This window comes from Choloepus didactylus, chromosome 2 (genome assembly GCF_015220235.1).
Source record: "Choloepus didactylus isolate mChoDid1 chromosome 2, mChoDid1.pri, whole genome shotgun sequence".
NCBI lineage: Eukaryota > Metazoa > Chordata > Mammalia > Pilosa > Megalonychidae > Choloepus > Choloepus didactylus.
In genome coordinates, this window is record NC_051308.1 from 122,999,846 (window position 1) to 123,026,565 (window position 26,720).

At 45.1% G+C, this 26,720-nt stretch overlaps 1 protein-coding gene across 3 annotated transcripts in view; it reads left to right on the plus strand.

Moving 5' to 3' along the window:
* Positions 1 to 26,050, plus strand: part of IGSF3 (immunoglobulin superfamily member 3) — a 109,454-nt gene extending 83,404 nt beyond the window's left edge. For all 3 annotated transcript variants that reach the window (XM_037826278.1, XM_037826280.1, XM_037826279.1), the window contains 4 exons: positions 10,912 to 11,322; positions 14,105 to 14,512; positions 20,238 to 20,729; positions 22,973 to 26,050. In XM_037826278.1, the coding sequence (XP_037682206.1) occupies positions 10,912 to 11,322; positions 14,105 to 14,512; positions 20,238 to 20,729; positions 22,973 to 23,223 (1,562 nt within the window). In that variant the 3' untranslated portion in view covers positions 23,224 to 26,050. The remainder of the gene's footprint in view (positions 1 to 10,911; positions 11,323 to 14,104; positions 14,513 to 20,237; positions 20,730 to 22,972) is intronic.
* Positions 26,051 to 26,720: the final 670 nt, after the last annotated feature.

Sequence of the window (26,720 nt, forward strand, 5' to 3'; positions counted from 1 at the left end):
GCATTGCATTTTCCATTGTGCCATAGAGTTGCCTCCTGGGTAGAAAAAGTAGCTGGAGAGTTAAAGGACCCAGGATCCACTCTGAGAACATTGTGTCTTATGTGGCCTAAATTGGTTCTGTTTGATTTTCACTGTAAAGTGAGGACTAGAGTTATGGGGATTATTGCATATGGCCATTCGAGGCCTCTGCACAAGGGTGCAGCAGAAACGCACATCTGTGGCCCTCTGGGGACTGGGAAGGGTGAAGATGGGTGCTCAGGCCTGCTCATGACTCCCAGGCAGCGGCTGAGGCACCAGGAAAAGTGCCTCTCTTAAGTGTTAACTGTCTCTCCTTGATTGAATATTTATGCACTTAGCACTTGATATTTTTCAAAGGGCTTCCTGCTCGTTTTTACTCTTTGTAAAAACTAGTTTTTACTAGTTTTACCAACTAGTATGCTTTGGTTGGTACTAGTGCTTTTATTTGGGGGAAACAAACGTGGAGAAATAAAATTACGGAGGACTGCCCATGTGCTGGAGACTGTGCTGGACACTCAATGTATTTCATCTCATTTTGTCATTGCTGCAGCCCTTGAGGAAGGGATGGATTTTCCATTTTATAAATGAGGTAACTGAGGCTCGGAGAGGTTTAACTTGCTAAAGTCAGATAAGTAGGGAGTGGGAAGGTTGGGATTTGAACCCAGGTGTATCTTAATAAAAAGCAGTTAGGGTAGGGGGAAAGGAAGACTTTGACCATTTTTTAAAGTCATATAATTGGAAATTATTTTTTCCACATTCAGTTAGTAGTCTCACAGAAGAGGTTTCTCTTTGTAGACCACTGATGTGCGGGAGTCTCAGCCTGGTGTCCTCTCACTGGTGATGGTGGCAGTAACAACAACACCAAAACAACAACAATAACAATGCAACTAATATTTATTGAGCACTTCCTGTGTGTCTATCACCATCTCAAATGCTTTTCATGTAATAACTTGCCCAGTCCTTACTGATCATGCAACACCACGAGGGGGTACTGTTTCAACCCGTTTTACAGGTGAGGACATGGAGACACAAGTTAAATAAATTGCCACAGAGCCATAATCAAGTGGCAGGGCCAGGATTCAGATACAAGGAGTCTGGCTGGAGTCCGAGCTCTTAATTATTTTATTACAGTATTTTCGGGATGATTGTTTTTCTTCTCAGGAATCCTCTTTAGCACATATCTTTTATTTAATGTCTCTTCTCTCTAGCTCCCCGGCACTGATTTCTTGATCCTTTTAGTAACTTTTTACATTTGTTATTTTGGGAGTCAGGGATACAAAGCACCCTTGGAAGTTGCTTGAAACAGTGTGCTAATTGTGTAGGAGTTTCATTCTGGTTTCTCAGTTTCTTCCTGCTTCTGCCACAAGGTGGCGATAAGACTTGGGGACATCAGAGCACAAAACCAGTGCCTTTCTTCTCATCCTGCATACCTTGCCCCTAAAAACACAGATTTCCCTGCCCCCCCCCACTTATTTTTTTAAGAATATTTTTTAGAATATTCTTATTCTAACAACATCACACAGAAACCCAGGTACTGTTGACTAACTCGCCCTGGTGCATTTATCACCAGCCTTCCGCTGCTGTGATCTCATCTACTCCCGAGAGGCTCTGTGTGGACTCTGCCCCCAGCCAGTCCCTGTCCGGGCCAGCTGCTGACCCTACCCGCTCCGCCGTATAGTTGATTCATCAAATATCGGATGGCATGATCGACTTGTTGTGGATCTGTTATTGCCATTCTAGACATATGCTTCTATTCTGTATGCACACTTCCCCAAGGAAATCATCAATGAATGTCATCACTCCCACTTTGTTGTTGATTTAGCTTAGTCTTAATCCCATTGATTGCATAGTGAGACCCCCCCGAGGGACACTGAGGCAAGACTTTAAGCCGCTTCGACACATTCGCTCCTTCATTCTTAAGCTGCTTTTTTCTCTTTTAATTTTGAAGCATCCTTTTGCTTCCTTCTGCTTTTCTTTAACACCAAAAACACCCTCTATTTAGATACTCCTAAATACAGAAGCAATAAGGGAAATGTCAGCACTCATTTTCCAAATGTTTACGACCATATCTTGGTCTGGCTATTAAATATTACACAATAAAATCGACAAAGCAATAAACAAGCTTCCAGGAGGAGAGTCTCCGGTGGTAGAAAGCCAACTTGTCAGTAGTTGTATTCTGCTGGGATTTCACTGATGGGTAGTCAAGATGAATATTTAATACCCTCTGGTTGTTGCTAAATCAGAGCCCTTCTATTTCTTTCTGCTGACCGGGCAGACTGGGATGGCTGAGGGCTTTTTTGTTGGCAAGTCCAGGACGAGTCCTTGTTCAGTAGACAGACTGGTGACCCCTGCTTTCTCAGGAGAACCTGGAGTTCTCTTTCCTCTGTCTCATGTGGCTTCTGTCTGGTCACTGCTGAGAGACGGAGCATAAGTGCAAGCGCACTAAAAGGATCACCCCAGCCCCCCACTCGTTGTCATGACAACACCAGGTGTGCCTGTCATTGGAGTCAATGAGCAAGGGTCAGCTGGGGAGCAGACAGGTAAGGCAGGGAGGGCGTGTCTGGGTCACTCCTAATTAGCTGTTTCCACTTCGGAACTTTTTCTGTTTTTCTCTTGCCCCACCCTCCCAATCCCTTCTGCAAGCACGCTTGAGCACCTGCTCTGTGCCAGGTACTGTGGGTGCTGAGGCTGCAGAGAGGGATGTGTCACTGCTCCTGGGGCAAAGGCTGGCTGGAGGAGGCAGGCCTGGGATCGGGAGAGGCACAGTAGGGAGTTACAGGTGTGGCGGCAGAGCCAGGCGTGGGGCTTGGAGATGAGACATAGGAAGGGAATAGGTGAGGGGGTAGAGAGGAGTGGGGACATTTCAGTCACAGATAAGAGGGTAAACACATAAGAGGGTAAGGCACAGATAAGAAAGTCAGGGAGGGAGGAAGCAGCACGTTTATTGTGGTGTGACTGAAGTGTGAGGTCCTGTAGGGGTTCACTCCCAGGTGAGGTTGGCAGGAGCCCCTTTTGTACAGGGAAGCATGGAGAATCACCACAGACAGTGGTCAGAAGCAAAGACCCTGAGGCCAGACAACCTGGTTTGAACCCCTATTCTGCCACTTACTAGCTGTGTGACCTTGGGCAAGTCTCTTTATCTATAAAATCAGGTTGATGATAGTTTCTATTTCATAGGGTCAGTGAGGACCAAATAGTAAATATTTGCAAAGTGCTTAGTCTAGTGTTCAGTGTACAGAAAGTGCCATATAAAAATGTGTTAAGTAAATAAGAGTACCCTAAACTGAGGAATTGGGAATTTATTCTGCAGGCCTTTCAGATCATAGATTCCTTTTTTATAACGATTTGCAGTATTTACTATACTACCCTGAAATGAAATTCATAGACAAGGCAATATACCTACTCAAATCATTTTTAAAAACTGATATAATGCCCTAATTGTGGAATAAAGGCATTTTTTTAAAAAAAGTCATTCATAATAAAATAATGTATTTCGACCTGTACTTGCTCAGGGGCAGCCACACTACACGGCAAGCTAATGCGATCCGATGCCACGGCAAGGCAGAGGCTCTTCAAACACTGCCCCTACCCTGTGGGCCAGGCACCACCAGCAGTACGGCGGTTGTGGTCGGGGTTTTCTGAAACCTTGAATGACTCTTGGTAAATTCTGAGCATAACCAAGAAAAAATGTCCCTTGATTTACCTGGAATATATTAAAACCATACTAAAAAAAAAAAAAGAAAAGAAAAACCTGCAAAAAAACTATTGTGTTTATAGTAAAATGAAACATGAAATTGGGTTCTGGGCTCAGGTAATTGTAAACAGATTTTCCATCCATAAGAATATCATTTGAAAGGACATGAGGCAGAGTTTTGGTGCATGTTGCTGTACCAGATGGAGTTTTACCTCCATCCCTGACCCTAGTCCATCAGATACAGCCTTGCCTTCCCATCAATGTGTCCACTAACATCCCTGGTGTCCTGGGGCCATCAGATGACTGGTGAGAGCGCTTCTGCCCCCTTCTGCAGTTTGGGAAGCTCTCCCTGGCTGTAGCTAAATCTGGAGGCAGGAAGACTGGTATGCTGGCCGATTCTCAGAATCTGGGAAAGGCGATTAGGGGCTGAAATAGGGCCTAACCATGGGGAGAGAGAAGGACAAGGAGCCTTGGATGCAGGGGCCCCAAGGCGTAGCAACCAGCTGTCTGGCAGATCCTTTGCTGCCTCCATCCCCGAGAATGGGGAGGGCTTTGCCAGTGGCTCTCCCTTCATTCTCCTAGTCTCTTGACCAAATTTTCAAATTGCTTCCCTCAATTTGAAAAATCCCTCCCGCCCCAGCCGCTGGCTCCCTCTACCCTAACCTTCTTGTCACGTCTTTTGAATATAGAACAGTGTCTTTCTTCTCGCCCTGTACTCCCTTACTGCCCCTTTCTCCTCACCCTACCCTCTGACTAAGCTCGCACCCCAGCACAGAACTGCTGTCTGTGGAGTTACCAGCGGACACCTCAGCACGACACTGGTGGCTTCTCAAGCTTGGGTGTGCATCAGAATCCCCAGGAGGGCTTGTGAAAATGCAGGTTACTGGGCCCCACCCACAGAGTTTCTGACTCAGTAGGTTTTCACAGGCTCCCAGGGGTGCTGATGCTTCAGCTCCACCGTCACACCCTGAGAACACGGCTGGTCAGCATCAAGTACAAATGCCAGGCCTCCGCTGTCTGGCCAGAGCTCACCTGTCTGGCTTCATCCACCACAGCTGACCTCTCGCTCTCCCCTGAGTCCAGGGCACAGAGAAGTTCTCAACTGTTCCCCTGCCCCTCTGCCTGGGGTGCCCTCTCACTCTCCTCCTCTACCCTCTGAACATCTATTTATTTCTTTTTCAGGGCCTAGCTCATATGTCACATACTTTTTGATAAGTTCCCTCCCTCCTATCACAATCAGAACCAACTGCTTTTCCTTATGTTTCCATATCTCCAATAAAAGGTCACTCACACACACATATATACAATCCCCTGAAGATACCTATTAATTCAGTAGGAAAGACACGACCTTCAAAAAATTAACTGCAATATAAGACAGAATGTAACAGAGTTCTAGTGAGACTTAAGGGGATCCTTTATGGAGGAAATAAATGAATTTTGAGTGAGAAGAACACACAAAAAGCAGCCGATGAAGCAGCCACCCTTCCCTGCTGCCCAATTCTTCCTTCCTGCTGATGTGTCTCATTTTGATCCTGCCCGCTCCTTGCGTAAAACACAGCAGCCTCCTATAGTACAGAACACAGGGTTCTCCAAGTTTTGATGAGAAGCCCAGGAAGGAAACTTTCCACTGCAGACAGAGAGGGGCCATTCCCCATCGGGGCCCAGATGTCGGCCCTGGGGGTTGTGAGGGGCTGGGGAGTGCCTGCTGGCTGAGGAAGGCTTCTCTCACAAGCGGGGCACACCGTGCAAGGCTTTCTCACCCTTTTTCCTGGCTCTTGTCATATTCTTTCTTCCTCAGTTCTCAGCATCTTTCTTTCACGCCTGCATTCATTGTCCCCGATGCCCATTCACTCACACAGCCCAGCCCAGGGTTCCTCATGCTTTGACATGTACCCACATCGTGGGACTTGCGCTAAGACACAGATCCTGATTCAGTAGGTCTGGGCTGGGCCTGGGGGTCTGCGTGTCTAACAGGCTTCCCGGGTGATACCAGTGCTGCTAGGATCTTCCCTTACGCACGGTAGTTCTCGGATCTGATGTTGAGCCTTGAACTTGGGCCCGGGGGCAGGAACAAAAAGGGAGTGGGAATTGCTGAGTTTACTGAGTATTTTTTATAAGCTGGGCTCTGTGCCAAACTCTTTCTATTGATTATTGCTTTCAGTCCTCACAACAGTCCTATGAGGCCGATGATATTATTGTGTTCATTGGTCACTAAGGCGGCTGGGTCCTCCTGCTTCTGTAGAAGATGATGAGGCCAGCATGCCGCACGCCCAGGACAGGCCTGTGGCAGGAGCACGTGACCTTCCTACCTGGATGTGGACACCTGCCTCCCTTGGGCTTCAGGAATGGTCCCCCCTGCCCTTGAGATGGGAGGAGGAGATTCAAAGCATAGAATAGGAGCTAATCCCTTGCCCACCTATCAGATATGTGCCAAATTTTCAAAAATGCCTCTCTTTCAAGCTTCTCAACCCTTCACAATATTTTGACATGGGAAGGAAAAAAAATGCTTTGAAACATTTCCTTTCCTTGGATTCTTACTCTCAGACCACGTGACAGAATTGAGGTTTAGTCATAGGATTGGAATTTAACATATGCAGTTACTATAGCAATTGAGGTTTCCTTAGTAACAGTTGCAAAAATAATCCGGCCCCAATTAATAATACATTTTAAATCTCTTTCTGCTCTCCACTGAACAACCCAGATTTTTGGCCAAGAACCAGATAATTCAGATGGTGTCATTTGCTCTGATATAGATATCATTTGCATGTGGTGAATTGGGTTGGAAAGGAATGAAAAGGGAATTGGTTGTTTCAAGTATTATAGGAATCCGATCTGAAAAGTTGACTGGCAAGCAGTGTGAATCCAGTTTCCAGAGCTTGGGAGCTTAATGTTAAAACCTGCCCTGGATTCTGAGCATGCCCTAGAGGACTTCACAGCATTTGAAGAGGGGAGAAGGCAGAAGGCAGCTTGTTAATGAAAGAGATGAAACCGGAAGGTTGGGGTACCAGGGCATGGAGTTTCTTGCCAGTTGGTGCTTGGTGTGTTCTCAATGGTTTGAAAAGATCTGTAGGTATGTGAATTCAGCATTGCCTGCTTTAACCCTGGGAGACCCGTCCTCAGAGCTGCTTTTTGCAGTAACAGGATCCTGCCACACCTTGGTTTGCTAAATCCTCTCGGCCCTTCGGAGCATTTGCCTGTGCATTACCAGGGAGACCAAGTGACAGTCTGTGGCTTTCAGAAGTTTCAGTTGCCTTGGCCATGAAACTCAATTCTAGACACTGTCCTTCCTCACCTAGCTCCCAGTGAGCCAGCCAGGGCTGGCAGAGGAGGTCCAGGGTCATGACCCATGGGCACAGTCCAGTGTCTGGTGCAGTTCTTGGTCCTGAGGCCATACTCTGGCCTTAAGAAACAAGAGATCGATGCACAGGGGTGCTGGAGACTCGTCAGGGTGGTCCTGTCCTGCCCCTCCCCTCTAGGCACCAGGCCAGTTGGCAGAATCCCCTATGGATCTCTCTGTGTGCAGTCCATTCCTTGCCCTGTGTTTCTTTCTCTGCTGGTGTGTGATTTAGACCGTGTGCCTGAAAAGCTGAGTGTGAAGAGAGAGGCGGAGGTGGTATAGTGGTTTTACTATCAGCTCCCTAAGAAGAGCCTGGAATTGTTTCTTTTCTTTTTCAGTAAGAGGAAAGGTGGATAGGGGAAAGCAGAGCCAAGTATAATAGTGATGGAGTGGGTGAGATCTCAAAGTACCTTTATGAGATAGATTTCATGAGACCTTGGCTTCTTGCCACCCTAAAGGTGAACATAGTCATTAATTAGTGGGTAGGGTGGCACTCCCGAGCCTTCCCTCTCTTCTGTGTTTGGAACAAGATGCAAGGGGAAGGAGAGACTGGAGTTGACTGTTCTTACTGCTCACCATTTTCTCAGCTCCATCACCCCCAGGAGCTCAACCTAGTGTCCTCTACCTGCTACTGAATTTCCCCAGCACTCTCTCATTCACTCACAGATTTCAGCACATGTTGATAGAGTGCTTTCCACACCCCAGGCCCTGTGCTAGGCTCTGGGGGTGGCAGTGAGTCTGTCCACTGGGCAGTGAGCCTCATCAGGGCTGGGCCTCTGTCAGCCTTCAAGCATCCCCAGCTTCAGCATCATGCGGGGCACAGAATAGGCACTCGATAAATACGTGCTGATTGCTAGGAAGCATCTTCGTTTCTACCCTGGAGTGTTCACAGGCTAGGGCAGAGAGGGAAGGACAAACAGCCTAGTCTATAGAAGATCTATGGAGGGTGCTGATAACAGCACAGAGGAAGGGCATCTAGCCCAGGGGGGTGGGGACTTTGTGCTGGGAAAAGGAATTTTTTCCTTTCTATCCTGTGGAGCCATTAAAGCTTTTTTCTTTCCCCCAAACAATTTTTATTGTGAAATATAGCATTATATATACAGAAAAGTGATAAATTTCAAATATGGTTTAAAGGTAGTTATAGAGCAAATTTCAAAGTATAGAATGGGTTACAGTTCCATAATTTCAGGTATTTCCTTCTGGCTGTTCTAATATACTAGAAACTAAAAAGAAGTATCTATATAACGTTTCAGTAGTCATAATCATTTGTTAAGTCCTAATTTCTCTGTTACAACTCCTCCCTCTAATTTGACAATTTTCTCAGTCTTCAGGGATATTTGGACAATGACCATTCTAACTTCTTCACGCTGCAGAGGGGTGTTGACATTATGGGGTAGGGGAATGCAACTGGTCAGTGTCCTGGGAGAGACTGGTGCCTCTGGGTTTCAAGGTTTGCCTGGCATAGGAACAATCTAGAGGTTTTACATTTCTGGAAAACTTTTATAGGGTCTTAGACTGAGCCCTGGGTTTTCAGGAACACTGTTGATTAGGGCTTGACATACTATGGCAATTTGTGTATCTGGCTGAAGCTTGCATAAGAAGAACCTCCAGAATGACTTCTTGACTCTACATTAAAGGGTTTTTGTTTTGTTTTGTTTTGTTTTTGCTTTTATAAAAGGGGATTTATTAGGTTACAAGTTTACAGTTCTAAGACAATAAAAGTGTCCAAACTAAAGTATCAACAAGAGGATACTTCAGTGAAGAACAGCCGATGGCATATGGAACACCTCTGTCAGCTGGGAAGGCCCGTGCTGACATCTGCTGGTCCTTTGCTCCCGGGTTGTGTTTCAAAATGGCTTTCTTCCAAATGTCTCTGGGCTCCTCTCAGCTACTGTGCATCCTTGCTACTTTCTCCCAGAGCATTTCTCTCTAAGTGTCTGGGGATCCTTTCTTATCTTCTCCAGAGCAAACTCTGGGCTTCATTTCTTAGCTTAGCATCTCCAAATGTCCTTCTGTCCACAACTCTGAGCATCTCTCAGTGTCAGCAAGTGTCTGGGTCTGTGTTGGCTCTTAGCTTTGCTCTTAGTGAACTAATCAAGACCCACCCTGAATGGGTGGACCCACACCTTCATGGAAATAATCTAATCAGAAGTATCACCCACAGTTGGGTGAGGCACATCTCCATGGAAACACTCAATCAAAAAGGTTCCACCCTAATCAAAAAACTAATAAATCTGCCCCACAAGATTGCATTAAAGAACATGACTTTTCTGGGGAACATAATACATGCAAACCAGTACACCCCGTCAGCTCTGTATGGTTGTTGGAAATTCTCTACAGCATGATGACAGTTGGATTGGTTGAGCAGGTCTGATTCCACAAAGCCACAGGAAAGGGATGTGCCCAGAGAATTTCTCAAGGAGAAAGGTAAATAATTGTATGCAAACCTAAAAGCATGAGGTAGGTTGTCCCTCTGAGGCCTGGTCACCCTGGGCTCTAGTTATGCCAATGATGAGGTGGTGGTAGGTTTCACAAGCAGTGGGGAATGTTTCTGAGCATCAGTCAGAAGAGATGACTCAACAGCACTTGTCTTTGTTTGCTCTGCATCAACACTTGCTGAAGAGAAGGAACGTGCACACGAGCTGTGGTTTATTAGGTTGGTTTGAGCCAGTCAATTGGAACGAAAGCTTCTGTTGAGAGAGAGCGTGCCTGTGCTGTACAGGGCTGCCTTCTGGCTCGCTTCATAGTGTCCAGTCCAACAGGCCATGGCTAAAGTGCTGAGGTCTCACCCTCCCAACAGACCATGCTGCATGAGTGACAGCAGCCAACATGGGAAAAGATTCATTTGGGCCCCTGTCCTCCAAAAGTTTATACTTGGCAGCCTCAAGGTTTATTGGACCCCTGCCTCAGGGCATCTTCTGCATGCGAGATGAAAGCTGACACTGCTGGTTGGTATGTGTGTAAAGAAGAGGAAGTACAGTGTGCTGGTTAAGGTTATCAGATAGACCCGGGTTTGAGTCTTGGCTTTGCCATGTACTCAGTGTGGGACCTTGCACAGGTTACTGAATGTCTCTGTCTCAGTTTCCCCATCTGTAAAATGGGGGATGGCAATTATACTTGTTTCCTGGGGTTGTTTGGAGAATTAAATGAGATAATATATGTAAAGCACTTGGTGCAGTCCTTGACCTAAGACCTGGTGGGGGAAGTATTCTTTTTACCCTTATTTTATAAAGAAGGAAACTAAAATTCTGAGAAGATAACTGCCCAAGTGGCTACCATGTAGGTATTATTATCACCTTTCTAATAGAGAAGCTTTCTTACTTGCTTAAGATCACTCAGCCAGGAAGTAGAGAATCTGACATTCAAACCCAGGTATTCTGGTTCTATAGCCAACTCTGTTTTCATGAAACCTCTGCCATCTGAAAACTGGATGTACTGGAATGAGCCCTGTGAACACACCATCTTAAAGCTCCTCTGACCTTCCTTTCATTCATACATATCCCATTAAAGCTTTTTAAGCATGAGAATCCATGACCATCTAGATTTGTGTTTTAGCTGGATCACCCTGGAGGCTGCAGGGTGGCAGGGAGAGCCGGCAGGAGACTGGGGAGAGATGGCGAGGGCCGAAGCCAGGGGTGTGGCCAGGAGGAGACAGACGGAGGCATGTCTCGGGGGCCTCACATCAGCTCCATGCTGCTTTCCCCACACCAGGGCATGTTTAGGAGGAAGCCCATCAATGTTAAGTCCTCTAGGGATTGTGCTGCACAAAAACAGGCTTGGAGCCTGGACATGAGGTTTGGGGTGGGCCACGTTTCTAGGAATGTGTGGTGGTTCTGCTGAATGTCACCTCTTTCCTTGGCAGTGACAAAGCTGCAGGTGAGCAAATCAAAGAGGACCCTCACGCTGGTGGAAAACAAGCCTATTCAGCTGAACTGCTCAGTCAAGTCCCAGACGAGCCAGAACTCCCACTTCGCTGTGCTCTGGTACGTCCACAAGCCCTCGGATGCTGATGGCAAGCTCATCCTCAAGACCACCCACAACTCTGCCTTTGAGTACGGCACCTACGCTGAGGAGGAGGGCCTGAGAGGGCGGCTCCAGTTTGAGAGGCACGTGTCCGGGGGCCTGTTCAGCCTCACCGTCCAGAGAGCCGAGGTCAGTGACAGTGGCAGCTACTATTGCCACGTGGAGGAATGGCTGCTGAGCCCCAACTATGCCTGGTATAAGCTGGCAGAGGAGGTGTCGGGGCGCACGGAAGTCACCGTCAAGCAGCCAGGTGAGGACAGGAGGTACAGCTGGCCAGGGCCAGTGGGTTTGGTGAGAGACACTGCCTGGGGGCAGATGGGGTTCTGGTAGCCCCATGTGATGAGACCATCCGCAGGGCCCACACGGGGTTTGGGGGCAGGTCCAGAGACCATCATCCTAGTGTACTGCAGGGCCTTCTGCTTTACTGGGGGCAAACTCATAAAAGCATCCTTGACTCTGCTGTTATGTTCAGCACCTTCTCCCAGGAGGAGGGCTCAGAGGGCAGCTCTGGTTTCAGCAGGGTGCGGTAAGGCAGCTTGATTCTCTTTCTGGGTTTGCAGTTTGCACCCTGGATCTCAAGCTGACCCCAGAATTCCTGCCTGGAAGTCATTTTCTGGCTTCCCGTGCCTGCTTCCCCCTTCTTTCTTACCTCCCATCCCCAGCCTGGACAAGCCCTTCCTATTTGCCCTCATTGAATCACCTCTTATACCCTCTTCGATTCTGTGGGTGCAGCCTTAATTCTGCTTCCTGATAGATGGCATCAAACCTCTGCTAGAACATTCCCAGGGAGGCCTCAGTTCCACTTTGGGATAGCCCTAATTGTCAACAGTTCCCTTTATGTGAACAGAAGTCCCCTCCCTGTAATTTCCCTCTCGGTTTTATATCTGTCCCTGGAACAACCCAAGCTAAGTTTGGGCCATTTCCTTTCAGATGTGTGAAGGGAGCTATTGTGTGCCCCTCTGCCTCACTTGTTGTTAAAGAGCTCAAATTCTTTCAACTTAGCACGTATGCAGCCTTAGGTGCCCCCTCCATCCCTCATCCCATATGCCCTTTAATTTGTGGTTGTCACTGCCTGCCTTTCCTGATGGGCCGTGGGGGTTGCATGTTGCTGCCCTGAGCCCCATCCCCATGCCTTTGCTTATGCCGCCCACTCTGCCCGGGATGCACCTCTCCTGCTGCTTGGTGCCTACCTGTCTCCACCTGTCCAGCGCTCCATCCTCCACACACACTGGATGATCCTCTGGATGTGCTAGGCAGTGCTCAGTGTTATCTCCAGAAGCCTTCCCTGACTTCTCCTGTATCACCAGGGACCCCCTTAAAAAAACACCAGGCTGTTGCCTGGCCCAGGCTGTATGCAGTGGGGTTTTTCTGGGATGGTGTCTTTCTAAAGCTGCCCCAATCCAGGCGCTCTCACTGGCCTCACGGTGACATTTCATGCTAACCCTTCTGCCACATTAAAGGGAAGCTCTAGTCTGAAGTGATTTCTGTTGGCATTTCCAGCGACCTCCATCCTGACTTCAGGCCAGTCCCTGGGGATTTTGAAAACCGAAGCTTGTCGTTACAAATGTTTTTTTTTGGTTCTTTTCTTCCTTTCTGTTTTCAGTTCTGATTGTGTTTTGTATTGTGTGGAAATGAGCCCCCCTCTCCCCATTTCCTCTTTAGTTGTCACCCATGCTTTCCCTGCTTCATTTGCACCGAAACTAATAGAGTCTTGGTGATCCTAAATTTATCAAGGGACTTCCCCACCTGAGACTGCAGACTTACGTTAAGCTGACTGGCACAGTGCAAAAGGACTGTAAGGAATCCTTCTCCAAACTCATTAGTGAAATCTCTGTTTATGATGAATATTAACACTACAATTAGAAAATTCACAGGATGTTGATGGAAATAACACGTTTCCCCTTTTCGGTTGAGATTTTTGGTTTGTATATTTGGGACAGGGGTTCTTTCCTGCTTCTGGTTCTTTTGCTTTACTTTTTTTTTTCTAATGAGGGAGCATACTCTTTATAGAACTGTTAGAAAATACAAAAAAAGCACAAAGAAGACAATCATCTTTCAACCTAAAGATAACCAGTTAGCCTCTCATATATATATATATTGGGGTGCTGGTACTTCTAAATGTGTTGTCTATTTTTAATTTTTGACCTTTTAACTATGGAAGTAATCATCTGCATTTTAAAATATGGAGATGGTACTGCAATGCACTGCCTTCCTTCTCAAATATCACTAAGGTAGCATTCCTTCCAGAGGTGCTCCCATGCACTTAAAATTTCATAGCTCTTAGGTCCTTCTGGTCCAGATAGCCTCATGAGGGTCTAAAATTACAAAATTTATGAAATTATGGACATGCTAATGACTAATGACATTTTTCAGTCAGAAGAGCATCTGGTTGGCTGAGTTTTCAAACCACCCAGTTCCATCAGTATCAGTCTTTTCTTTAACTTAATGTCAGTTCTCTTCCCACCTTGAGAGGGAAGCATGTGGCTTTTTTGTAAGGAAAATAAGAATGTATTTCTTAGGGCCAACTTCTGAGCATATTAAACTAGATTTCCTCTACAACCCTTTTGTGGTTGAAAGCCTAGCATATTCTGATCAGTTTTAAAAGTTTACTCTTGTTTTTAGAATAGTCTTTACCATGTCCCGTCTACTCCACCTCCTACCCCACTGCCGTTCCCTCCAGTCAGCCATATGCTTCATTTTAATTTTAATTTTAATTTTGTCATCATTTGGACATTCAGTGATAAATACAGCTCGTGTTTGCTCCCCCCTAAGCATCTGAACTGGGGAACGACTGTTACTGTACCATTTAACTCCATGAAACTGAGGCACTCTGCACACATGCCCAAGGAACTCAGAATGTTTGGGGTTCCACGTCCAAGAAACGATTCTGCTGATTGAGTCCTGTGCAGCTGTCCCTCTGTGTTTGGAAGGCACTCGCTCACCTACAGCCCCCATTCACCTGTGCTTGGAAAGGGTGCGTGTGTGTGGCTTGTTGTCTTCTTGTCACTGACATCTCTTTCCTCGTGTTCCAGACAGCCGCCTGAAGCTCAGCCAAGCCCAGGGGAACCTGTCGGTTCTGGAGACCCAGCAGGTGCAGCTGGAGTGTGTGGTCCTGAACCGCACCAGTGCAGCCTCCCAGCTCAAGGTGGAGTGGTTTGTGTGGAAGCCCAACCACCCAGAGAGGGAGGCGGTCGCTCACCTGAGCCGGGACGCCACCTTCCACTACGGAGAGCAGGCAGCCAAAAACAACCTGAAGGGGCGGCTGCATCTGGAAAGTCCTTCCTCTGGCGTGTACCGGCTCTTTATCCAGAACGTGGCTGTGCAGGACAGTGGGACTTACAGCTGCCACGTGGAGGAGTGGCTGCCCAGCCCCAGTGGCATGTGGTATAAACGGGCGGAGGACACGTCTGGGCAGACAGCTGTTACAGTGGTGAGACCAGGTGAGGGCTAATGTCCCCAAGCCTCCACTCCCTTTGGCATTGCCCCTTTCAATGCAATATTGTATTCACTGGATGAAATGATTTGAGCATTTGCATTATACATTTGTATTAACAATTGTCTCAATTTTTTTCCCTCATGAATAGAAAATTTCACATCTGGCTTTGACCTAGAGGGATTCTATTTCTTAACAAGAATAATATCGCATTCAGCGATAAATAGAGCATAGAATAATTTCTTTTTAAAAAAAAATACATTTTATATTTGGACAAGTAGTGGATATAACAAAAATCTCAAAACGCCCATGTAGTTTAAAAATTAATTAATTAAGCTGTGTTGGTTGTGAATTTTCAGTGGAAAAGAATGATTCACATGCTTTAAATTGAAAAAAATGAAGAATCTGAAACCTTCATTCTTTCACTTCCTAATAATTTTATTGTTATTTGTGACTATTCTAAGTGATCGTTTGCTTTTCTTGTCTTTATTGCTGTTTCTGAAGAACCTAAGTGCATTATAATCAGTAGGTATGACACTCATTTAGACATGTAATTAAGAGCTTAGGTGTGCAGGATTCCTGTGTCCTTTATAGCATCACAAGGTCATTTACTCGTATCAGAGCAAAAGTCAGCATCTCCCTAAGGACATAGAACATAAATGAATGTGTGACCTACATCAGTATGAACTCTCTTTTTTCAGAGCATCTTGATGTTCATATTTGTGGTCTTTGTTACCGTTAGATTTTTTTCATAATGTTCTCATGGTTGAATAGAGCAGCTCTTTTCATTGGTGGAGCACTAGAGCCTTTCATTTGTGCTTAGCTCCATGTGTTCCGGAACATTATTCATGAAATGAATACAGCCTTTGTTACAGGAAAGGAGTGTTATCTTGCTCGTGTGTATCTTGCCTAATCTGGAGGGAAATCACCTCTAGTTTGAGTTACTCATATTTTCCTTGAGCTGACCAAAAACTCCAGTAAATACCCCCCAGAGCTTTTTTTTTTTTTTACCCCTAAGATAAAATTGTGAAGGTTTGGCAGCTTTATCTCCTCCATCCCAAATCCCACCCATTTTGCAGATAACCACATTGAGGCCCCCAGGTGGAGATGGACATTTAGTGAGTGCCAGCTACATGCCAGCCACAGCTAGGTGCTTTATGTTTAGTCCTTGCAACAACCCTGAATAGTAGGTGTTGCTGTACTGTTTTACTAGTGAGTAAATGCCACATGGCTAGTAAGAGCGGACGGGCGTGGCCAACCAAGTTTCCTTCCCACCGTACCTGGGGCTCCCAGCATGTCCCGCAAACCTGTCAGTCCGACTTGTCTCATGTTCAGCCAAATGAGCCAGCCTTGACGTCCCACCCTCCCTCTCTTCTTTTAAAAATTTTATTGTAATAAAACATATGTAACAGAATTTCTCATCTTAACCACTTTTAAGTATATGATTCAATAGTATTAATTTCATTTACATTATTGTTCTGCATATTATTTTTAATTCTTTGGAAGATTTTCCTACTTTGTGCAAATAATGTGTAACCTATTTGTAGTTTAAATTTCATTATCGATTCACAGAACATGTGTTTACTTTCTTCTGACGTTCATTGTTGGTGCCAAGCCAGGTTTTTGACTTTATTTTACCCAAGGAATTTTAAGTCAGAAATAAAAGGAAAAATTATAAGGAAGAGACTTAAGAGTAGTTCAGGTCCTGAAGTATGCTAATTAGCACATCTGTTTGCCTTTGGAACATACTAATTCTCTTAAAATTGATTTATTTAAACATTTGTAGAAGACTCAGGTATGTGATTTTAATTGCGCAATTAATATTGGTGAGGCCCTTTCATTTCTTCATAGTAATCAACAGCATAAAACACAATAGTACAGAATATGACAGAAAAAATTAATAAATCTTCCTTCTTTCCTACCTCCTCCCTCCCTACCTAGCTTCCTACTTTCCTACCTTCCTACATTTTGTAAAGCAGAAAAGTGTAGTTGTGAAATGAAAAGTCATCTATAAAAGTCATCACTAAAATATCCACTATTAATAATTTGATACATAGTATATATTCTTTGGTCTTTCCTTCATGTCTTCATATTCTGCATCTGTCTGTCTTTTGCTTGTTTGCTTACTAAACAGTCAGGATCTCATTATTTAATGTGACTTTTTCCCATTCACGATTCTTTTTTGAGCATTTTTCCGTGTCATTAGAACCATTTTATAACCACCATTTTATTTTTTATTAAATCCAGTTTTATTGAAATACATTCACACACCATACAATCATCCACAGTATGATAACATAGTTATGCGTTCATCACCACAATCTATCTCTGAACATTTTCCTTATATCAGAAAGAACCAGAACAAGAATAAAAAATAAAAGTGAAAAAAGAACACCCAAATCATCCCCCCATCCCACCCCATTTGTCCTTTAGTTTTTATCCCCATTCCTCCACTCATCCATACACTAGCTAAAGGGGGTGTGATCCACAAGGTCTTCACAATCACACTGTCACCCCTTGTAATCTACATTATTATATAATTGTCTTCAGGAGTCCAGACTGCTGGGTTGGAGTTTGGTAGTTCCAGGTATTTACTTCTAGCTATTCCAATACATTAAAGCCTAAGAGGTGTTATCTATATAGTGCATAAGAATGTCCACCAGAGTGACCTCTCGACTCCATTTGGAATCTCTCAGCCACTGAAACTATTTCATCTCATTTTGCATCCCCCTTTTGGTCAAGAAGATACTCTCAGTCCCACGATGCCGGGTCCACATTCATCCCTGGGAGTCATACTCTGTGTTGCCAGGGAGATTTACATCCCTGGGAGTTGGGTCCCACGTAGAGGGGAGGGCAGCGAGTTCACCTGTCGAGATGGCTCAGTTAGAGAGAGAGAGAGGGCCACATCTGAGCAACAAAGAGGTACTCAGGGGGAGACTCTTAGGCACCATTACATACAACTTTAGACTCTCCTTTGTGGTAATGAGCTTCATAAGGGCAAGTCCCATGCTCAAGGGCTCAGCACATCAAACTGCCAGTCCCAATGTTTGTGACAGCATCAACACCAGTCCAGGTGAGGATGTCCAACACATCTGCACCTTCCCCCAGATCCTCGGGGCTGGGGAGGGGGAGGCTGTAAATATATTTTTTATTATCTGCCCAAATTACTCTAGGATGTGTCACTATTTTACTCCAGCCTATACTAACCTACCGTATCTCACTTCCTATTCAAAGTTCCATGCAATTGTGGTGTTTGAACAAATCGACTGTAGAGTTGTACCGTTTAGAAAATTTAGATGCTGTACCAAATAGATATCTATTCCCTTGGTCTCATATGAAAGTTGAAGTTTTAAAACACAATCAGTTTCAACCTTTACCCTTTGGCCTGGCTTGTCCTGGTCTTAACCAGACCTGCTTCATTCATATCACTAATTGAAGTCTGCGCTCTTTTTCAGCTTTTTTTTTTTTTTTTTTGACAGTGGCTGTATGCACTAATACTGACATTCATATCTGCCGAGCTCTAGCTCTGAGTTTCAGGTGTCTCAGAGATATGCATTGTTCCAGAGGCCAATCAGGTTATACGCTAGGGGATCAGCATCTCAAAGTTTAGAGATAGGCCTTACAATTCAGGGATAGAGTTAACTGCTGTAAGAGCTTACAATCTAGGGACTATTACAATTATTGTGTCCACGTTAGGCTATGTATAACCACCATTTTTATTGGTTGTATAACTTTCATTGTTTGGGTGTAATTCAGAGGTCTTTCTGAGATAGAAGGTGAACATATACAATACTTGAAAAACTATAACTCTATAAGTTATGCTAAGAAAGTAATTACCTTCCATGAATTTTCTACAGTATCAATTGCAGGAAATGAAGGGCTCCTACCCTCAGTGAGAGTATAGGTAAGTAGATTAGTAGTTGTGTTTTGCTTAGACAGCTGGGAAAAAGAAAACCACATTCATCACACACAGAGCAGGAATCAGTGGCCAAGGTGACAGCTGTGGGACAGTTAGCATGATTTGTAGGGGAGAGGCAAAGATTAACTTCCTTGTGGCTTACACTTGGGAAAGGAAAGAGGTGTTAAAATCTGATCAGCAAGAAGGGTTGGCCTGTTCTGGAAGACGACAGACATGGGGACCCAGATTGACAGAGAAGGTGTGTGAGCAGGGAGGGAGGTTGTGGGAAGTGGAAATTAATTTCATTTGGACGACTTGGATTAAGTCATTAATGCAGGCAAGAAGAGGCCAGGGAAAGACTGTAGGTGGTTGGAAGAGAAGAAAGCAAAGGGGAGTGGATGGGGAAGGGGACCTTCTGGAGGACCTAATGTGTGATGAGGCCCCTGACCGCCTTGACAGCTTGCCATAATGGGTCGAAGGCATCATCTTACCCAGAGCCTCCTCCTTTGACACATCAGCCAGCTGCGAGGAGCTTGGGGATGCTGCGTTAGACTCTGGAGGGAAAGAGGTACCCTAGACCGTGCCTTCTGCCAGGGTGCACAGCTCCCTCTCTAAAGGTCTTGGGGGGTGACGCACCACCCACCGTGCTTTCTGGAAGGATAAGTTGATGAGGGGGGTTTGAGGCATCTGTGAACTGATTTAATATTCTCCCTCCTGCCAAGTTCTGTCCTGAGCATATTCCTCTCCCTGTGGGAGCTGGGCTGATGCTCAGTGCCCACTACCGTAGCTGGTTTAAAGCTCATGTGCCAGCGGTGCACACTGAGGCTCCAGATGGGCCGTGGTGGGTGTGGAGGGCCTTGGCAGAGCCCCACAAAAGCAGTAAGACTCAGCTTCATGTTCACCTGCGAGCGACATTAAGCCAATTTGTTGAAAACCCAGGACAATGCTTGGTCTTCATCTAAGTAGAATCTGATTTGGTGTCTCTACTTTTGTTGATGTCGTATTGGCATCCTTTATGAACATTTCAGAAACTGAGCCAAAGGAAGGCCTTTCAGGAGCTAGGGAGTGAAAATTATTTGTTTAGAAGCTACTCCAGTGAGAGAGGGGGGGGGGGGAAGGGAGGAAGGAAAGAAGGAAGGAAGAAAAGAGGGGAGGGGAAGGGGGAGGGGAGGTGATGGGAAGGAGTAGGGAAAGAGGGAGGGAGGGAAGAAGGAAATAATGAAAGAGAGAGATTACAGTCTGTTTGGTGGGTCTGAGAAGTGACTCACCTGTGGGGTGCCTCTCGGTTATGCCTTGTGCCCCACCTTGGTCTGGCAAGAACCATAGTATGTTCCCACCTGAGATGTCGTTCACGCTCAAAGTAAGGGGCCCTTTCGGGTTCATTGCTTGTCTTTTGACTTCAGTCCCTGGAGAGAGTATTTATCTCTTTGGGATTCACTGTGGCTCAGGCAAAAATTTGTGTGCACACAGTTTAAAACTCAAAGGCCACAGAAAGGGTAATAGTGAAAATAAGTGTCCCTCCTTCCCCAGATCCCTATAACCAGCCATATTGCCAGCTTCTTGGGTATTCTTCACAGATCTCTTATGCAAGTATCTATAGATATGTATGTACAAAATAAAATACATAGGTTTTTTTTCTGCGTAGAGTACACAGAACAATTTCTCTTGAATCTCCTTCCACATCTCTGCACAAAGCATTGCCTCATTCTTTTCAATAGGTGTACAGTATTCTACTGAATGGATATTACTATAATGTATTTGGTGATGCATATTTAGGTTGTTTCAAGCCAATTAAAACCGCACGTCCCCCTTCTTTGTCCCTCGTCCTCTGCAGATGCTGCCCTACAGGTGGACACGGTGGTCCCCAACACCACGGTGTCTGAGAAGGCCACCTTCCATCTGGACTGCAGCATCGCCTCTCGTTCGAGCCAGGACTCCCGCTTTGCTGTGGCCTGGTATTCCCTGAGGACTAAAGCTGGAGGGAAAGGGGGCAATCCCGGTCAGGAAGCAGAAGAAGAAGAAAAGAGGGAAGAGGAGGAGGAGGTGGAGGCGGAGGAGGTGGAAGAGGACCTCACGGAGCGCACGGCCCTGCTGAGTGTGGGCCCAGACGCTGTCTTTGGCCCCGAGGGCAGCCCCTGGGAGGGCAGGCTGCGCTTCCAGAGGCTCTCCCCGGTGCTCTACCGGCTCACCGTGCTGGAGGCGAGCCCCCGGGACACCGGCAACTACTCCTGCCGCGTGGAGGAGTGGCTGCCCAGCCCGCAGAAGGAGTGGTACCGCCTGACTGAGGAGGAGTCGGCCCCCATTAGCATCCGTGTTCTGGACACAAGTAAGTTTCTGCAGTTCACAGAGGAAAGATGTCACCGTCGTTGCCAGCGGTGCCGGAAGATAAACTCAGAGCTTGACTGTAGGCTCATGAGCAGTTTTCCTGTCTATCATGGGCATTTATTGGTAGGATTTGAGATACAGTAGGATGGCATACCAGCAATTAAAATGATAATACACCATATAATCTTTATAATAAACTTGATGCTCCACCAGGTTCTATTTTAGTAAGATGTCATGATACAAGTATACTGTTAGATGTTACTTTGTTACTCTTTGGAATATCTAACCTAGACTCTTTTCTGAGCGAGTGTTTCAGATTCATAGAAGGAAGAAAATGAAGCTGAAGTAGCCCACTCTTTCTTTTTTTGTCAACCTCCTGGATCATTTTGCCTTCTGTTTTATTTTGGAGGGTTACTTGTGGGTTTAGGTGGATTTTGCACAGTGAATCAGAAAGCCCAGCCTAGAAAATCAAGGATGTTACAGGAGAGCTGGAAAGAGCTTTAGGTGCAGCCCGCTTGCCAACAGCTTTTCCTACAGGCTGGTCTGCAACTCGGTTTTCACCATACTGAGGGACTTTATTACTATGAACAGAGATTGGTGGAAATAATTGCTGGACTAAATTATTTGTTCTAACAAGGCAGTCTTCTGGTTGGCTTCATGTCAGCATGTGGAATATATCAGACTGAAATGGTGCTTGTTATAGGAGAATTAGCCTATAATGTCAAAATAAAACTTTTACTAGAATTTGCAGCTTTTTCTAGGTCAAAGTATTTTACCAGATAATTTTGATTTGAGTTTTTCAGCTTTTCTTTTCCTTTATCACCTCCTGCTTACACTGTATTAGATAGAACCATACAAAGTTTTTTCTAGTAATTCAATAATTTATTCCTCTAAGGAAGTGTATAAAAGTATGCAGCTTTTATCCACAAGATATATATGAGTGACATTTAAAATGGAGGCCTTTTATTATTGTTTCTTTTTATAAAAGTCTTTTAGGGTACTGTACCAGCACTGTACTGTAGTTTTTTTTAAATTGAACTTCACATATTTTTTTGTATTCTTGCAAATTCTTTGCTGTATATAAGAGAAGCTCACTGCAAAATGCTTGAAGGAAAAAAGGAAACAAAAGAAATTCAGAACTTCCCAGAAATGTACAGCTTTTACATTTAAAAAAGATTCTGAAATATACATATAAGCATGCGGGACAATCCCAACCCCCTCCCCTCCCCCTTCCCCATTTTAGTTCAAACCATGGTATGAAGTTGAGTTTTGGTAGGTCAAAGTGGTTGACTTTTGGCCATTTCATATATTTCAGAAATTTAATAAACGTAATGTGTGTTGTTTTCTTATACTAATGAGTGACAGCTATGCAGAATGAGGGAAAGCAGAAGGAAATGAAATTATATCATATACAGACCACCTAACAATCTACTAAATAGCCCACTGTTCAAAAGTTAAAGGAAGGCGTTTATGCCACATTTTTTCTGCCTATTGCACATGTCCATATTTATTAAGCCTCTTAGAACATAGAGATCATCCAGCAGCCTTATTTTACAGAAAAATGTAGATTCCCAGTGGCTGGATACCCCAAGGTCTAGTCAGTGACAGAGCAGCCCTTGACCTGGGTCTTCAGGTGCCTGGTTTATTTCTCCCCCATAACCAGGTATAACTAACACTATGCTCTGTGCAGCTGTCAACACACTGTGGACACTCATAAATAGTCAGTAATGGCATTTTAATTGATAACATTAATCAAGTAAGCATCATTCCTGGTGCTTCTGCTGGAAGAAGCTGGGAAGTTCTTTCTTGTATTCCCTTCTATATATTCCCAAAGAAGGACCTTTGTAGCAGAGCTGAGTGCAAAGGGACACTGAAATATAACCATGCAGGAGGTTCAGGCTGAACTGCTATTAGCATCCTAGGATTGCAGATGCAGTTGAATTCACAATCAATAAACTATATTTTGTTATATCGCTTTCCAGGCAGTAATAATGGATCACAATGGAAAATGCAAGCATTGCTTTGTTCGAACTCACAATTGTGTTTGAATTGGAAGAGGCATTGTTAGGGGAATGACAATAGAAGTGTAGTCTCCCCTCCATTTGTGGTTGGAGGAAAAGGCATGGCAGATGCAGGAGCATGGCCAAGTGGCCTCCAACGTGTTGGGTGAGGTCATCAGGGACAAATGTCAGTAGCCCAGTTTCTAAGCCCTCGTTGTCTTGTCTCCCTCATGGTCTTTTCCAGGTTCCACCCTCCAGTCCATCATCTGCTCCAATGATGCACTCTTCTACTTTGTCTTCTTCTACCCTTTTCCCATCTTTGGTATCCTCATCATCACCATACTTCTGGTGCGCTTCAAGAGCCGGAACTCCAGCAAGAACTCTGAAGGGAAGAATGGGGTGCCCCTGTTGTGGATCAAAGAACCGCACCTTAATTACTCCCCGACTTGCCTGGAGCCCCCTGTGCTCAGTATCCACCCAGGAGTCATAGACTAAGGGGTGTATCCCAATGGACGTTGGCCATGGAGGAGCTGGGGCTCGTCCTCACTGCCTCTTTCTCTGTGATTGGACAGTTGACAGCACCCCAAACTCTGGAGTGCCCTCGCTGGAAATTGCCAGACTTGAGAGTTTTAAAAGTTCCCAGTCAGTCAAAGAGACAAACTGCCATTAGCTGGCACCCAGCGGATAGGCCTGTGCTATCTTTCTCTTGGTTGGTTAGCTGTTCATGCACAGATGTGATCCTGCCGTTATAGGTTTCTTGTTTTTGTTTTTGGTAATGTAGTGAGTAGCTCCAGGTGCCACATCTACTCACTGATTTATATAGTATTCTCAGATAGATGTTTCAGGGTTCTTATTCTTTGTATTGTTCTCTTTTTAAATCCCCTTTGGTTTACCCTTTTTGGATTTCATAATTTTGTGGACAAATTTTTCTTACAAGATTGCAAAAGGAAGGATGAACTTTCTAGCAACAAGGAATCGCTTCCAAGACTTTCTTTTTTTGCACACTTGAATACGCCACCCATGGATCAAAATACACCCAAACATTTTTTTACTTTCTTAATGAGACTTGAAAATGTGTGTAGTATGGGCCCAATTTGTATTTTATCTTTTCCCTCAGCTGGAGTTGTTAAAACCACTTTGTAGTCAAGATGAAAGCATTGAATTTTGCTTCAAAGAACTATGTGTGTTGAAGAGAAATCTTACATAGCCTCATTAGAAGTAGATGGTGCCCGGCCAGCCTGTCTGTCAGGGAGGCAGAAAAAGGCTGCATCCCAACCTTGCCAAAAAATGAGAAAACTTGCTCAAAGAACAGGTCAGAAGCTCCAAACAGCAAACATTTTCCAAGGTAATGTGTGCACACTGCTTTTCCCAGCTGCTTTCAGCAACTGCTGGCTTTCAGATTGATCAAAGCCAGTGATTACAGAAGGAAAGAAAAAAGGCTGGGTGTTGGTTTGATTTGTTCTGCAAGGGCGGTCTTGAACTGGTAACATTGTGCAGGTGGGCTTTTGCCTTAAGGTGCTTTGCCAAACTTTTAAGGGAGAGGATCTGGTCACCTGGAAGTGGGATAGCATGGAGCTGAGCACATGGGGCCAAAACTGTACACCCAGTGGAGGGCACTGGGGATGGCCAACAGCTAGTTTAGTGAAGAGTGGGATGGTGAGGGGTGGGAAGGGGCTTTCTAGGATCTTACATTGGAGAGTGGGGAAGAAGAATAAACTACCTGGAAGTATGAAGACAGGTTTTTCTTTCTCCTAATTAGATTTTCCTCATGGAGACTGACATCTGCCTTATTCACCATTTATCTCTTCCTACGTCTCACTCACTGCCATAAGAATATCAGACAAGGGGAAGTCCAAACGCTGCCCCTTTGTAATCCTTTTGGCTTACCTAGTCACAGCAGAAAGTGATCACATGCCTTCCCTGCCTTGGCTCTTGCATGTGCTTTGGGGTTATTTGATTCTTCATTGCAATGGTGGCTTTTTATTTTAGTGCCCCTTAAATCCAACAAGGCCAGTGCCATCCCTGCTATTTTACACTATTGGGCAAGATGCTTGGCTACCTGGGAGCATCATCAGTTGCGAATATTTTCTTTCGCTCACCCCATGGAGGTGCTTTTATGCCCTTTGTTTTCCCATATCTTGCTGGTCAATACTGCCATCCCCCTTTCTCTTTAAGCTTGCATCTTGAATATCCTGTCTAATAAGAGAGATTCCAGAGAAACCCTGCCCTGAAAATGAACAGGCTCCAGGGGAGGCTGTGGGATTGCTCGAGTTGTGTGGGTTCTGGCCTTTGTCAGGGGTCTGCAGTGTGCAAGCAGCTTGGGGTACTCAAGGGAGCTTTGCTGAGCCACAGCTGAGGGGAAGCCGGGTGACTGTCCAGCCCCTTTTGACAGGCTTACATAGACCTACCTTTATAAACTCCCAAATACAAATATTTATTGTCATTTATTATGCTGCAGCAACACTTCAGAAGTACAAAATAGGCTTAGTCATGAGGAAAGAACGCAGGTTTTGGCCTCATTTCATTTCAGGGGTGTGGGCTTCCAGTGAGAGAACGCTGACTCCTGCTGTATAGACTGAGTCAGGGAGGAAGGTGACTTTTCCTCTGTCTGAATGAAAGCAGCCCCAGGACTGGATGCGACTAGGATGTGTAGCTAAGATTTGAATTTGTACTGGTTCACAGTTGTAGAAAAGTAGTTACTGCACATAATTGAATATGTGAAGTAGTTGCAGGATATTTGAAAGGAAAAAAGAAACCGAAATCAGTATTTTAATAGTTGTTTTGTTTTTCTGTGTATTTTCTGTTGGGCTGGGGGTATGGTCAACAGTTGAGCTTTTCTGGCTTGCTATGAAAAACCCCAGGACCTTCTTTCTTGGCCATTTCTATGGAAATGTCGAGTGTCTGATGAATGGGCATGGTGCCCTCTAGTGGCCATGAGACGTCATTGCACACTGCCTCCCAGAACTTTCATCCTCTGGGGCAAAGAGAGGAAAACTGCTGAATACACTCTTGACTGATCTATGTCTACAATGTTGCATTTATAAGAAACTACACTGTGCTAGGCCCATTCCAGGACATGGATATGACCACACCCTCTTTCACTAGGGTGTTTCTGTAACAAATTTTCATATTCTTTTCGAACAATGGTTTCTCTGCGTTAATTGTTGAAGAAAGAGATGGGGTAAGAAAATTACCCATGCATGATGTAGAGAGCTGTTGATTTGTTTTGGGTTTCATTTTTGTTTTTTAAAAAACTTTGTAAGATGTTGCACTAAAATGTTTTATATACACTTCAGAGACCTGTAGTAAATTATGTTGAAAAGATGTGTGTTTGCATTTACTGGAGTCAGCTGTCCTTTTTCTCTCCTCACTCAATCAACCACTCTACTCTTAGGAACTGTACCCTGGAGGTCTTGAGTTCTGCCCTTGGCATTGGTCTGATAGGCTCAAGGTTTCATAAAATTGTGGCTCCTTTTATTATCACTCCCCATCCCCACCCTAACCCTAGCCTAAATGGTTCCATTATTCAAATTACCAAAAATACCCCTGAGTAAGACCTTTACTGCCATCTGCTGAAAATGTATCATAATAAACATACACCTCAACCCTGACAGTGAAGGGGATACTTCTCTGGAGTTGTGCAACGCATGACATACCTGGTGACCAGATGGGCAGGTTCAGAATGTAGAATTTGTAACTACCAGTCTTTTGTTTTGTTGTATTTTGTTTCAGAGGTTGGGGGAGCAGGGGAGCTAGTGGAGGAAGAGAGCAGGAACACTGGACCTCCTTCTAGGCCACCCAGGGCCTCTACAGCAAGACCACACCATCCTTTGCAAACTATGCAGTATTGCCTTGCCATGGCCATGAAATTCCCAGCAAGCATTTTTCAGGGCTGAGGTAAGAGCAGAAGCTGTGCGCTCCTGCTCAGTGAGATTGCACCGCACACCAGTCTCTGTTCCCTCCACAGCTCAAGAGCTGGGATATTTTGGAGG